The sequence below is a fragment of the Tetranychus urticae genome, chromosome 2 (assembly GCF_039701765.1).
Source record: "Tetranychus urticae isolate SD_2017Ah chromosome 2, NJAU_TeUrti_SD_1.0, whole genome shotgun sequence".
In the NCBI taxonomy this organism is placed as follows: Eukaryota; Metazoa; Arthropoda; class Arachnida; order Trombidiformes; family Tetranychidae; genus Tetranychus; species Tetranychus urticae.
In genome coordinates, this window is record NC_142959.1 from 27,221,411 (window position 1) to 27,235,268 (window position 13,858).

At 31.6% G+C, this 13,858-nt stretch overlaps 1 protein-coding gene and 1 long non-coding RNA gene across 2 annotated transcripts; both read left to right on the forward strand.

Annotated features, from left to right (window-relative positions):
• The first annotated feature begins 221 nt into the window (after positions 1-221).
• Positions 222-3,548, forward strand: LOC107360870 (uncharacterized). The gene has a single exon (XM_089267652.1). The coding sequence runs from the start codon at positions 498-500 to the stop codon at positions 1,749-1,751; it is 1,254 nt and encodes a 417-aa protein (XP_089123778.1). The 5' UTR covers positions 222-497; the 3' UTR covers positions 1,752-3,548.
• A 7,730-nt stretch (positions 3,549-11,278) lies between these two features.
• On the forward strand, positions 11,279-13,745 carry LOC107360729 (uncharacterized). Its single transcript, XR_003081948.2, has 4 exons — positions 11,279-11,445; positions 11,519-11,667; positions 11,922-12,035; positions 12,857-13,745. It is a non-coding gene; the product is annotated as an uncharacterized LOC107360729 (long non-coding RNA).
• Positions 13,746-13,858: the final 113 nt, after the last annotated feature.

The following is a 13,858-nucleotide window of genomic DNA, read 5'->3' on the forward strand; positions in this document are numbered from 1 at the left end:
GATAAAGATGAGGATAACGGGGCGGTTTCCAGCATTTTCATTGGTTAACTTTGAATAACTTTGTTCTCCCTCAATTTTCAGTTTTCACCGTTTCTTTCATCTTTTATCATCACATCATCCATTGCCTTCTCTCACTCTTGTCTCTCTCTTTCCATTCAAACTCCTCCTTTATCATCCTCCTTCAACTTGAAACCTCTCTCTCTTCCCTTTCTCTCTCTTACTGTCTTCTCTGTCTTTTGGTGTCGGTCGAGGGAAGAGAAGAAAGTCGAGAAAAAAAAATGTTTTTACGATAAACTTACAAATGAATACATGTTTACAAGTTGTGTTTACTTATAGCAAGTTATTGAGTGTGTTCACAGTGTGCTTTTTGTTGATATAGTTGAGTGTATTCAGTGTCGATGGATTAACATCAATGATTGTTTAACGTTAATCTTGTTCAACATCTTCAACATCTTCAATCTCTTCGTAGTTTGGTTTGCGCTTTTTAAACTGGTGACATGCCGAGACCCGGAAGGTCTACTTATGGTGATCAAAAGCCTCCTTACTCGTATATAAGTTTAACTTTTATGGCAATCCAATCTTCGGGTGAAAAAATGTTGACTCTCAGTGATATTTATAAATTTATTATGGATCGGTTTCCTTATTATCGGAAAAACACTCAACGCTGGCAAAACTCGTTGAGGCACAATTTATCGTTCAACGATTGTTTCATCAAAATACCTCGACGTCCAGATCGTCCTGGTAAAGGTTCCTATTGGGCTTTACACCCGTCTTGTGGGGATATGTTTGAGAATGGAAGTTATCTGAGGCGAAGGAAAAGGTTTAAACTGCCCAAGAGTATTAAGGAGGCCATGGCTGATGCTAAACACTATCAGAGTACCATTGCTGCGGAAAACATGAAGCTCAGGTTAAATGGTATTGAAGATTCACCGGATCGATCACAGGATCGCTCGCAAGATCGTTCTCCTGATCATTCACCTTTAGCTCAACACCAGCCACATCATCATTCCCACCATCACCAGCAACCTCACCCATTGTCCTTTCAACATTCCCTTCAACATCAACTGCAACACCAATTGCAACACCAACTTCAACATCAACTTCAACTTCAACCCCAACCGCGACCTCAACTGTCGCTCTCACTGCAACCACCTCCAGGTCCACCGCATCATCAACATCACCATCACCTTCCTGGATCCCATTCAACATCCAGTAATACCAATCCTGGATCAAGTCCATCTCATCCTCATCATCCTCATGCCCATCACCCACTACTTCATACTCATGGTTCACCCAGTCTGGCTCATCCTCATGCTCATCCAGGCAACACTCCTCACCCTCATCCACTCAGTTCACTGGGTCTAAGTGCTGTGCAAGCAGCCGCTGCAGCAGCCGCAGCAGCAGCAGCAGCCGCAGAAGCTAGTGTCGCCTCATCGGCAACCACATCATCGTCACCCTCTTCATCAACCTCATCATCGTCTCTAGTTACCGACAATTCAACACCATTGAGTAGACTGAATGCTCTTCACCATTATCTTCATCATCATCCACTTCCACTCACCTCACTTCATCCACCTCCATCATCAACATCATCTTCATCTGTTGTCTCTTCGTTAACCAATAAAAAATCGTTCAGCATTGAACATCTCATTGGACCCGACAAAGTAAAAGAAAAGTCATCTTCGCTCACAGATTTCATCATTTGGTTACACTTATCATCACCTTTCTTCAAATCTTCCTCATCATTCTGAGGTTTCATAGATTCCCATTCAATCTACACCGTGTTCAATATTCAATGTACAACTTTTCTCTTTAATTAAAGGAAATTGGATTTAAATTTTCTCTCAATTCTTTCCAATAGATAAATAAGTTCTAAAGGTAAATGATTGGTTTCCATTCAGTTTCAAGAACTTTAATTTTTCTCATTTCCATAGAGTTTCATTGGAAACAATAAAAATAAGAAAAGCAAAACAAGCAAATCTCCTTGATTTTTGCCTCAAATTTTAGGACAAAAGTTCATTATCTCAATTCATCTTAAGATCAGTTCTTTGAAAATGTAGTCAAATGAATTCCTATTGAGTCCTATTGAATTGCTACGAAATTTCAAGCAAAATGTCTTCAAAGTTGTACATTAATATTGAACACGGTTTAACTTTCAATTGCAACTCTCAACCTATTCTTGTAGAATACCGAACAATCTCAACACTGATTACAATAATGACAAACTGAATGAAAACTGAATGACACTTTGCTCGACCCAATGTCATAACCTATTCTGAACCGAAAAAGTGAAGAATCCTTGAAATCCTTTCACCTCATTTCAAACTGTTTTATATTAGATTCAAGTCAACCGAATGAACACAAAAAGTGTAATCACAACTAAAATAATCAACTCTAATTAAACCTTGATTTAGCTTGTTTCAATCAGCTTCAGTCACCATGAAGATGAATAAACTTGTAAAATACTTGATAAAATTCTTGATATTATTTGATTCTCTCGTATAAATATAGATGTATATAAATATATGATGTATAAGAACGAGTAAAAGAGTAAAAAAATGACGAAAAAACACACAAATTTGGTGAAAAAAGTTCATTTCATTTGTTAATGAAAGCAGGTTGAATCAATTGAAACACAATCAATCATTTTCCATCTTCTTCTTTCATCATCATTTTCATCGATCAACACCTTCCTTAAAATTATCGCTCGCCGAACCAAAGAAAAATGTTGAGATACAAAAAAAACAACAACAAATGAACTGAATCCGCAAACTGAACATTTATTGAACTACTTGAGATGATTAGACGCTTTACCAAGTTACATTCAGTTTCGCCTTTTGCTTCTTCCGTTGAAATGGTGTAACCTGTTAATTATGAGGGATTCAGTGACATTTAACCACAACAGGATGATGATGATAATGATGATGAAAGCCGAGAAAAGGTTTAGTTGATTGAATAAAAGTGCGTCAAGTGAGTAGCAACCAGTTTTGCCATCTTTTGATCCTCATCTATTAACATGCTTTTTAACATTGTTAACATTTTAACGTGATGTTGATATCAAAGAGGATCAAGGAAGAGGTTGAACTTGATGTTATTGTAACCACAAATTGTTACCTCAATGAGAGGATGAAAAAGGCGAAACAGGAGATGATGATTATTATTACATGAAAGGTGAGAGAGAGGAGGACGAGAAGGCGGAGTGGTTCGCAAAAGAAACGATCAACTTGAACACAAGTTGAACCATCAAGATAATGATGATGATTGACAAAAGCGAGAGAAGAAGAAGAAGAGAAATGAACATTTCTCTTCAAACAAAAAGGCTTATCATTAGATTACCTGTTTAAATGTTGTTTTTTGTTGAACAAAAAGAAGCTCAAAATTTGATTATTATTCTCATCATCATCATCATCATTATTGTCATCATTATTGTTGTCCTTTGTGAATCTTTACATTTTCACAGTTTCTAACTAAATCAACCAACAGTGTTATTACATCCCTGTTTAACATGAAACCTATCATTTAAAATAAACCATGAATCGTCACTCTAATAGTTTTTTTTTTTGTCAAATTTTCTCAGAAAATTCATTTTCTCCTTTTCTTTCCTTTCAAAGGGTACATTCATTGAGCCAGCATCAGACTTAACTTGAGGTTCAAGTCAATTGACTATTTGATATGAAACGTTTTACTGATCAAAATTTGAACTCATTTCGCTTCTGGATAGTTTGATGTTTCAATCATATTTTGTTTCAACTTGTATCGTTTAAAAATGTCACTCAAGATTGAAGTTAGTTTAGCAAACAAACTGAAATTTGTTTTTTATCCTATTATTTGGGTTACCATTACTGGTTTCATTGTTGAGTCTATATTTACTTTATAGCAAAGGCCAAAACTGCGCAGTAACATTAAGGGATAAATTGAAACTCAAAGAACCAAAAAGTCGAAGCATTTTACTGCTCAATGGAAGCATCAAAGGTCTCACTTGATTGGCTGTAACCAGTAATTTGATAAACACGCAAGTAGACTTGATGATTACGTCTATTCACAAGGCTTAACATTAGAGGTAACAACTTGTAGCCACTTTAAAAGTCGCCTCAACACAAAAGCCGAATGTCCAAAAATTAGCCTTTTCTTCTTGCTCTCCAATCTGTTCAAGATCATTTCGACTCTTCACTTTGCCAACTGCTATTACACACAAAAACACTGAAAATTTCAGGCCAATTTAAATGTTAGACAAATTGAAAGCTTTGGTAATGAACTTGAAATTGACATTAGTGAACATTTGAAACTTTTAAATAAAACTGTTTCTTCAATATTGACATAAAAGCTCTGAATGAGAAAATCTGTAAAATTGAAGGAAAAGAAGAAATAAAATCAATATTATTAGTTAATAATGATGTTAAACATTTTCTTAAATTTACTAAAATAATTGGACAATTTGACCGTCTAGAAGCCCGAAACTGTTGAACTTTCAATTGATTTTCACTTTTCATGGTAAATAGTATTTGGCTTCTTGCTTTTTTTATACCATTTTTACCTTTCTTTTCATAGCTTTTTATTGTCTTTCAAACACTCTTTCCTTGGTTCACATCTATTGAACTTTTCATTTTATGAACCATAGATTGAAATTCACTGGCAAAAAAACTATTAACTTACCAAACAATCAAATATTGATTAGTTTGCACAGTTTCTTTCAATAATAAACTTGACTTACCCGTAATAAGTGATAATAATAACATCATAATAACATAATAATAATAATAATGATAGAGCATAATAATGGCATAATAAGGCGCAGAAACACACAATAATTTGTTGAAACAACATAAGCTTTTTGTTTTTTGTTTCAAACGCCAATAGTTTTATGTTTAGTCGGTAAAGGATTATCGATGTTCAACATAAACGATCCACTTAATGTTCCGTGATTTTAGGTCATCATTGAACTGATAAAATCTTCAATTTTTTGTCCGATAATTCAGACAGAGAGCTGAAAGGCTTACTTCATGTTTAATGTTAATAAATGCACTTTAAATGATAATCCTTGAGTTTTGGGAAAACAAATTAACTTTAAAAAATTAACATTAACAATGTAACTTTATTTTCATCTTTTCACCATTTCAAAGTTTCTAAACATTTTTTTCTGATCAACACTTAATTTGTCAAGATTCAGAGTCAGATTGAATGTTAATGTTTCAATCAATTTGATACAATTTTCTGTAATATATTCAAATGGTTTGAAAGTGTTCAAATTTTATCATCAAAATCTCATGTCAATCAGTCAAAGAGAAACTCGATTCTTGTTCAACTTGAACTAGGAATTAGTTGAAACAACCTTCATCCAGCCTAACCCTGTGATTTTGAATAATTTTTACGACTCAACATGCAATGAGAATTACAAATTTAATCCTGAGTTTTGATTGCAATATTAAAGTGGCTCAACTTAGACGTCAATTTATATTCAAATGAGCTGCAAAACTGGTAAACAATTAGCAAACAAATAAGTGTAAAGTAAATTAAATGACTTGTAATAACAATAAACAATTTTGTTTCAATGTTTTATGTTAAAAACTGAAAAGGCGAAAAAAAGGAATGAAATTGCACACCTTAAGGTGAAGCGGCAAATGCTGTGAAATGTGTTCCAATGACCAAAATGGCATTCAAATTGTCTTGAATAATTTTCAATTAACGTTCAATTTGAAAGTCATTTCAAGCCCAACCCGAGTAATAATAGCAAAATTATTTAGCCTAAGGTTCAATTTGCTTCTGCCTTTTGTCTCTCACCTTTACCTTAATCAATCAACATTCAGCTGCTAACATTTCCCCTTGTTGTTGTCTTCAAACTGTTTAATTCAATTATTGACAAAAGGTTAATCAATTATGAAAAGCGACCCGAAAACAGTCAACAATCTAAAGTAATCACAATTAGAATGAAAAATAATGGCAAAACCCAAAAACAAAACCAGATTCATGTATGAAGAGAATCCAAATTTTTTGAACATTTTTCTCGCTTTTCCATTGCAAAGTCCACTTTCCTGTTTCAAAATATTGATCTTAATTATTGATCGTTTACCTGTTAATGATTTCATTGATAATGCTTTTTGCAAATAAATTTGTAACTCAATCGAAACTCGATTTGTTCAAAGCTTTTGTAACTTTTGTTCCCTTTGATTGATGAATTTAATGGATTCCTTTGCCATTATTAATGTTATCATTAACATTTGCCTTTCATTGACCAGCACTTTTTGTCCTCTTGTTATATTCAAAAATTTCATTCCTCATTTGATCATTTCATGAGTAAATATTGATTCGAGGGAAAGCAAAATGTTAATATTAAAATCGATGAATTACTCTTTTCAATTGATTGTTTTCACTTTTCATGAGACAAGATTCGAATCACGTTCAATTGTAAATCCATTTAGAAGGTGATTTGTTACAATTGTTACAATTAGTTGATTGAAGGTAAAAGACAATTGTAATCATTTTAATTGAAATTAAGTGATGAAACGTGAAATGATCAAAAGACGAAAAAGAAAGAAAAAGTTTCCCGAAAGAATTGATTCATCAAAAATAGCAATTGAAATGAATTGCAAAATGAAATTAATCATTTTAAACAACAAATTTACATTAAAAAAACTAATTAGTTATGAATAATGAAACATTTTACATCAATTTGTTCATTTTCATCTCTTCTTTCAAATCAATTGTCAAACTTTGATACTTTAAAGGTGTCATAATGATCAGCTTAAGGAGTGAAAAGATGTTACATGATCAGGATGAACATAAGGAAAGGTTGTGTGAAAGTAAAATTGACAGCAAATTGCTTCAGGCTGAGACAAAATGTTTGGTTCAACAAAATGATTTACCAAAAGGCAAAGGTTAATAATTTAAGCTAATAATAGGAAACCAATGGAAAGGTACGCCTTTTCAACTAGTTCAGGTATTACAAGGTATTCCTGTTTATTCATCCATAGACATGTGTTCAATGTAATCAATGTTATATTAACATGTTTCAGCGTTTCTCTTCCTTTATTGCAATTGTTGCTTTCAATTAATACTTGGCTCTCATCACGAGTAACACGTACAAGTTAACATTTTGAATCCTCTTTTTGTTGCCTTTTTGCGCCAATCATCAACATTGGCTCAACCTATCAACGGAAGTAATTGTTAACAATTTAAAGATTTGGTTAACAATAAAAAAACGTACAAAACAAAAGGTAACGCGAATTAGGTCAGTAAATTGGCCATTATTGTTGTCTTCAATTTTTCACGTTTACTTCAGAGACTCGCGTTTTAAACATTATTTATGTTATTAAAACAAATAATTGTCTTCAACAACTTGCATTAACAATTAACAATTTGCTTTGCAAAAGGCGCTTTTCATTAATAACATCATTAACTGTAAATCATTAGCTTTTTCAGGTTCTAAGTTTGCTATTAACGAAAAGGAAAAATAACTTTCAAGATTTTGATCAATTCACGGATTTAAACAATCTTTTTGCATTTCAAGTTGTATTTGTTGAGTTATTAAGGAATGAAACAAACAGCAAATGATCGATCTACAGATTGTCGTGAATCGCACGTTTGATTTGCAAACAATTTGAGAGTCAATCATCTGAGCAAACAAAGTCCAGAAATCAGTTTATCTAGATAACTACTTGCTTTATTTAGCTTATTGATTCTGTCTCAATTCATCTCATTGACTATGCAACTATCAGCGTTTAAATTCATCTAAAAAGCCTCAAGTCAACCAATTTCCATTAAAAAATTTTACACGAAATTTGTCCAAAATCAATGTACAAATTTATCAAATTTATCATTAAGTTTGAAAACACCTTTTATTGAATGAACAAACAGTCGTGTTGACAATTGGAAGCTTTGTCGTTGTTTGCAAAATATTGTTATATTGTTACATTTATATACTTTTTTGTATCAATCCAATTGTTTTGAACAAATAACTTAATGATACATTCAAGTTAATCATCATTAATGAAATTTCGATTCTCTAACATTCTATCGATACAATTGCGTTCAAATAAAATACAAAATCCCTGAACACAAGAGTGTTATTAATTCAATGTAATTGATAATTACAGTGAAATTAGTAACGACTACCAGAAAACAGTTTCAATTGTAAGCTAACCATTTCCAGTAAAAATCAAGAACTAAATTATCGTATAAAATCAATTTCACTCGGTTGAAATTAAACTCATTTTTACGAATGAAAGAAACGTTTGAATCTTTTTTCATCGGTGTATTTAAATTGTTGCAAATTGCAATGTTTTACTCTCTTAATTGAGACTTCAAGAACACTTTCAGGTCAATTACCATTGCGATTGTTTTCATCTTGAAACAAACCCAAACGATCCCATAAGCGCTATTTTGACACTTTGATTATTAGGATTCCGACAAAGAGCTTTTTCTTTTCGTTTTTACCTTTTTCTTCCCTTCTCAACCCTGACATTGAATCTTGACTTTGGCCTGAATTGAAACAGCTTCATGAGATGCTGAAAGTTGCTCAAAATATTGAGTTGAGTTAATTTTGATGGATCAATCACAGTAAACTTTGGGTTGGTTATTTGAAAAGTTATCTTCAACTAATCTTCTTATAAAAATGTTCATCTGAAGATGAGCTTCAATTAGGTACGCTTGTATTTGGAAGGTGAACAATCACTGAAATGATTTCTCATCATTTCTTGAAGATGATCAAGATGATGAAGATAATATGAAAACAATCCAGACTTTCCATGGTAACTTGATACTAATACGCTACGCTTTTCATACGCTTATCAATCTTGCATTATCCAACCATTTCAAGTGTTCAACTTTAGATTTGTAACATTCCTCAAATGCACTGTTCTGTCCAAACCTGTATCTTAATACACTTGGACCATCGTTTAATCTGAAAGGAGGAGTTAAACCTTTTCGCGTTTCAACTGAATTAACTTGTCAAAAGTGAATCAAGCCGGTTAACCTGTGACCAGAAATTACCAAATAAACCAATTTTCGCCTCGCATTTTCAATTAATTGCATTCTAATTTTGAGTAAAATAGCTTTAGGCTTCTTCTCAGAATCTCGCCATTGTTTGGTTAATTCAAGTTAGAATTCATTCATCTGATCACAGTAATCTTTGATTGTATTTGGTAAAGTTAAACAATCGGTAAAACAGTTGTTTAGCAACCTTTCAACTTCAACTCTATCCAAAGTTGCATCAATTGATGAATGAATTTGAAATTTCACAGTCAATTCTGATCAATTGGTAACCGGTTTCATTGGTTCATTCAGTGAATGATTGATAATCACTTGGAATCACTTGATTACGGAGTCGTTTCATGCTCACTGTTTCTGGACAATCAAGTGATCAATTGTAATTTCAATGACAATTTTATCCTAAAAAACGATTTTGATAATTTACAAAATATTGATGTCAGTTGAAATCGACTTGTTTTAAGTGAAATAATAACATGTTTTAATTGCTATCAATCCTGCGATTCGATATCAACAATTAAACATTTATAAATGACGTCAATTGAAAGGACAGTAAATCACAACAATAAAGTCGATATTATTGGTTATCAATTAGCAAATTGAATTGTAAAACATCAAAATTGAAGCCAAAAAATGGAAAATTGAAATTTTCCGAAAAAATCATTTTCTGTTGAATTGATTGTTGAAATCAAATCTTTTAACGATTTTTTTTGCTATTGAATGTTACATTGAAAAAATTTAAACATTTCTTAAATTATGAACGCTTCTTAATGGTTTAATTTGATTGCAAATATTTAATTGAATGTAAACACGATCAGAAAAAATATCAATTTTCTTGGTAAAATGTTAAAAGCAAACAACATTTTGTTGACTTTTTTGTTACCTTTTTCAGTATTTTTGTCACATTTAACAACAGCTTTAAATTGACCGAAAAATACAATCATTTTTATGTAAATTACTCAATTAATCAATATTTGATTTAAATAATAACAAACACCTTTCTGTCATTAGATTTTGACTTTTCATGTGAAAACATTGCAAATGAAACATTGGCAAGGTTTCAATGGGAAACAATTTGATTACAAAAATATACTTAATTGTCAATATACAGTTAACTACATAAACAAATTGACATGATAAAATGTTGATATAACAAAATTGGGAATGAAAACTAATTTCAATATATCAATATTAATATTACCATGGTTACATTGGTTACAATTTAAACTATTAATTTGAACCAGAAAATGGTTTAACCAGAATGATGAGTAAATAGTGTGCTTTTTTGGCTGGACAATTCAATTCGTGATTAGTTATCATTACAAAGGTAACATTAATTAAATTACACTGAAAATGGACAGAACTTTTACTGTTTCTGTTTCCTTTTTTTTATATCCACTGGACATTTTCACACACAAGAAATGAATGAAAAAGGTTTATTATTATCATCAGAATCATTAGAATCATTAGAATCATTAATATCATTTTAATATCATATCTTTTATTGGTTCAATGAGTTTAGTTACAATGTAATTGGTAACATTGCAATAATTTGTTTTGGATAGTCTTTTTTTAACCAATTCTGGTAACCAAGCAGAGTTATCAATTTAGTACAAATAATGTCTCCATATTTGAATGGCCATTTGACAGGATTATAGTTTGAACACTGGATATTTACTGGTTAATATGATGATGAGTAGTATGGTTATGATGATTACTATGATTAGCTTGATTAAAATGGTTGTAATTATTGCAAGGGAACATTGGTTACCTTGTATTTGTATGAGAATTATTTAACTTTTGTTTTTTTGGGTTTACTTTTTGTTTCTCGGCTTACCTTTTGTTTCACTCTGGTTTTAATTAGAGTTTGGAAGCTTCTTTTTGTTACAATATTAACATTATTATTATAGTTATTATTGTCACTGACCAATCACTTTATAATGGAAGATATAAATTGTATAAATTTAACTCCACCTTTGATTATCTCGTTTTATTTTAACATCTATATTTTTTTACGTTTAATATTTGGTTTTGCTTTTTACTCCAAAGTCTGGTTTATAAACTGAATATTTTTGTTGATCTTGATACAGTTGTTGAAATAAAATCCAAAGAGTTAATTATCTGGATAGAGTTGATAACGATGATAAGTTGCAAAAATAGATAAGAAAATAATTATTTTGTGAAACATTCAAAAAATTTTGTTTCTTTTGTCTATCACGATCGATTAATTGATTGACTAATTGATAGATCGACCTATTTGGGATTGGATCGGATTTAGGTATCTTTAATCTGATCTTGATCTTTAAACATATGAGTTACATTGAAATTGTTACAGTAATTGCCAAATGGTATTTGTATTAAGTGAGGAAAAAGGTTGAAAATTAAAATATGTGAAAAATGTGTAAACTTAATTTGCAAAATGTTAAACGATGAAGTATTATTGATCATTATTATTATTGATGCGTAAGTATCTAGAGGTGAAAAAAGAAACACCTTGGTTTATCTTTTACTTTTCGTTTTTTTTCTTTCTTTGCAGCCTAACTCTGGTGTGATTATTGTTTACTGGTTAAAGATGAGGAAGATGGCAACGAACAAGATGAACGAAAATGGGATTGACTGTTGGCTGTTGTTTATTTTAAATTGAACTATGTTAACCCCTGCTATGAAAACAAGACAACCCTCAAGGTGAGATGTGAAAGTTATTGAGGCTTGAGGCTTTTTCATCTTTCCCTCTCATTTCTAGTTGTTTCTTCATCATCTTCATCATTTTTGAGCTTCATCGATATAACACAATCTAACTTGGTTAAAGCTTTGCTTGTTGTTCAAAAAACGGCCAAGAATGCGACTTAGAGAGGACAGAAAAGAAGATGATGAAGGAAAAGAAGAAGAGAAAGAAAAACCTTGTAACTTACCAATTGATTAACTTTGACTTTTTACAGGTTAACTGTTAGCTTGTAAACTGTAGGGAGCCAACTGCGAAAGTGAGAAAAATGAGGATACTTATTTCACCTTTGAGATGACCTTAGGTCAAGTAAAGAAAAAACAAACTAAAGGTAAGAAACTATTAAAATAGAGTAATAGTTTGTTAGTTAGCTATTACTATTATCATCATGACGATTATTTGCTATGTTAACAAAATACTTTTGAAATTATAAAATGAGGTAAGAAGAGGAAGAAAGAGGTAAGAGGATAAAAAGCTAAAGATGTAAAAGAGCTTTAGACTTTTGAATGTGAACGTCAATTTGATCGTTAAAATGGTTTACATTGTAAGTTGTAAAAAAGACTGAAGATGGTGATTCATGATGAGGATAAAAGAAGATTGTGGATACAGATGAAAACAAAAACAAAATTGAAAAGCAAAAAGACGTTTTAACATCACTAGTAGATTATGATGAGTAGCTATAGTAACTAACTGGGAAGTTGAGTCAAGTAAATGATGATAATAATAAGTGAAAAAAAAGAAAGGGCAAAATGATTAATAGAGTGGGAAGGTTAACTAAAGGTATTTATTTAAGGTTCGTTTTAGATACTAGTCGATATTGCTAGTGTCCAAAGTTTGGACAATTAACCTCGAGGGCTAATTTACTGCATTAAAAAGGCTAAACCGTATTGTCAAATGTTTCCAATGAACCCTTCTTTGGTTGTTGGCCTTTTTTTATTTGTTATTTTGCTTTCTTTTTGCTCTTCTTTACTTGCTTTTCATGGGCTTCATGCTGAGTTTCGATATCCCTCAGGCTAAACACCTGAGAAACGTAAAAATGGTTCTCACCTTCCCACCTACAAATCTTATTGTTTGTATTTCATTTAACTAATAGGCGAAGGTAAATTACAAGAACAAGATACAGTTTGATGACGGTAATCGCTTTTTTTTCAGTTAGGCTTTCATTGTGCCTGAGCTGGACGAATTTTCTGGTACGCTTTTCCTGGTCATGGATCGATCAAAAACAATATTGATTAGCGAAGAGCAATTAACAAGTGACAGTGACCAAAACTAAAAAACCAAAGATAATCCAAATGACGGTTGACTTGAAGGCTGGTTGTTATCCAGCTATTGTCCAGTTCCAGTAACTTTCTCAACATATTGGTAATCATCTAATGATCTTAATATTGGCCCATAAAATGTTATCCACTTCACTAGAGAAGTCGTATTTGCATAATCGAGTTTTCAATGTATTTGAAAAGGTGATACAATGCTACGAGAAAACGAGCGAGCTTATTCTACTGTTTGCAAAATTTTCCATGTTTATCATTCTGATTTTCACATCTGATGTGGCGGTGAATGGGTTGTCATGAACAAATTTTGTCATTTATATTTAATTTAATAATCACGATATATCGCATAGCTAATTGTTCTTGAAAAAAGTTATCAACAAGCAAAATTAATCTTACCTCCAGACTAACTCTGATTGCTTGACTCAAAATATTTTTTCGGATGCAGAGCTCATTACTAATAAGTTATTAGAGATTGCAATATTTATTTATTGTAATCAGTGTACCTAGTTAGACACTTCACAGAATCTCACGAAAGGTAATCTTGATCGTATCTGAAATTTAGTCAAAATACAATTTAATGATTGATTTGAAAATTTTTCATTCTGTTGACGAAATGTAGGTTGCGCCCAAAAAACTGTTTAAAATTGTGCAGGAGGCGCCATCTGATGTTTCAAAAAAGCAATAAATTTGCGAAATAATCAGGGAAATGGTTAATGCTTACAGAACAAACATTGTAATAAACAAATATAATTTGTTATTTTTATATTGAATTGAAACATCTTTAATCTCATTGTGATGATCTCTTAGAATCAGTGTGCCAGTTTTAAGTTATTTTTCTTATCAAGTTGCTCCACCATCTCAAATTACTCGGATTCTTTCTAAA

Bases quoted from the DNA above. Each gene is read 5' to 3' on its own strand.
- LOC107360870 (XM_089267652.1), top strand. From the start codon at position 498: ATGCCGAGACCCGGAAGGTCTACTTATGGTGATCAAAAGCCTCCTTAC.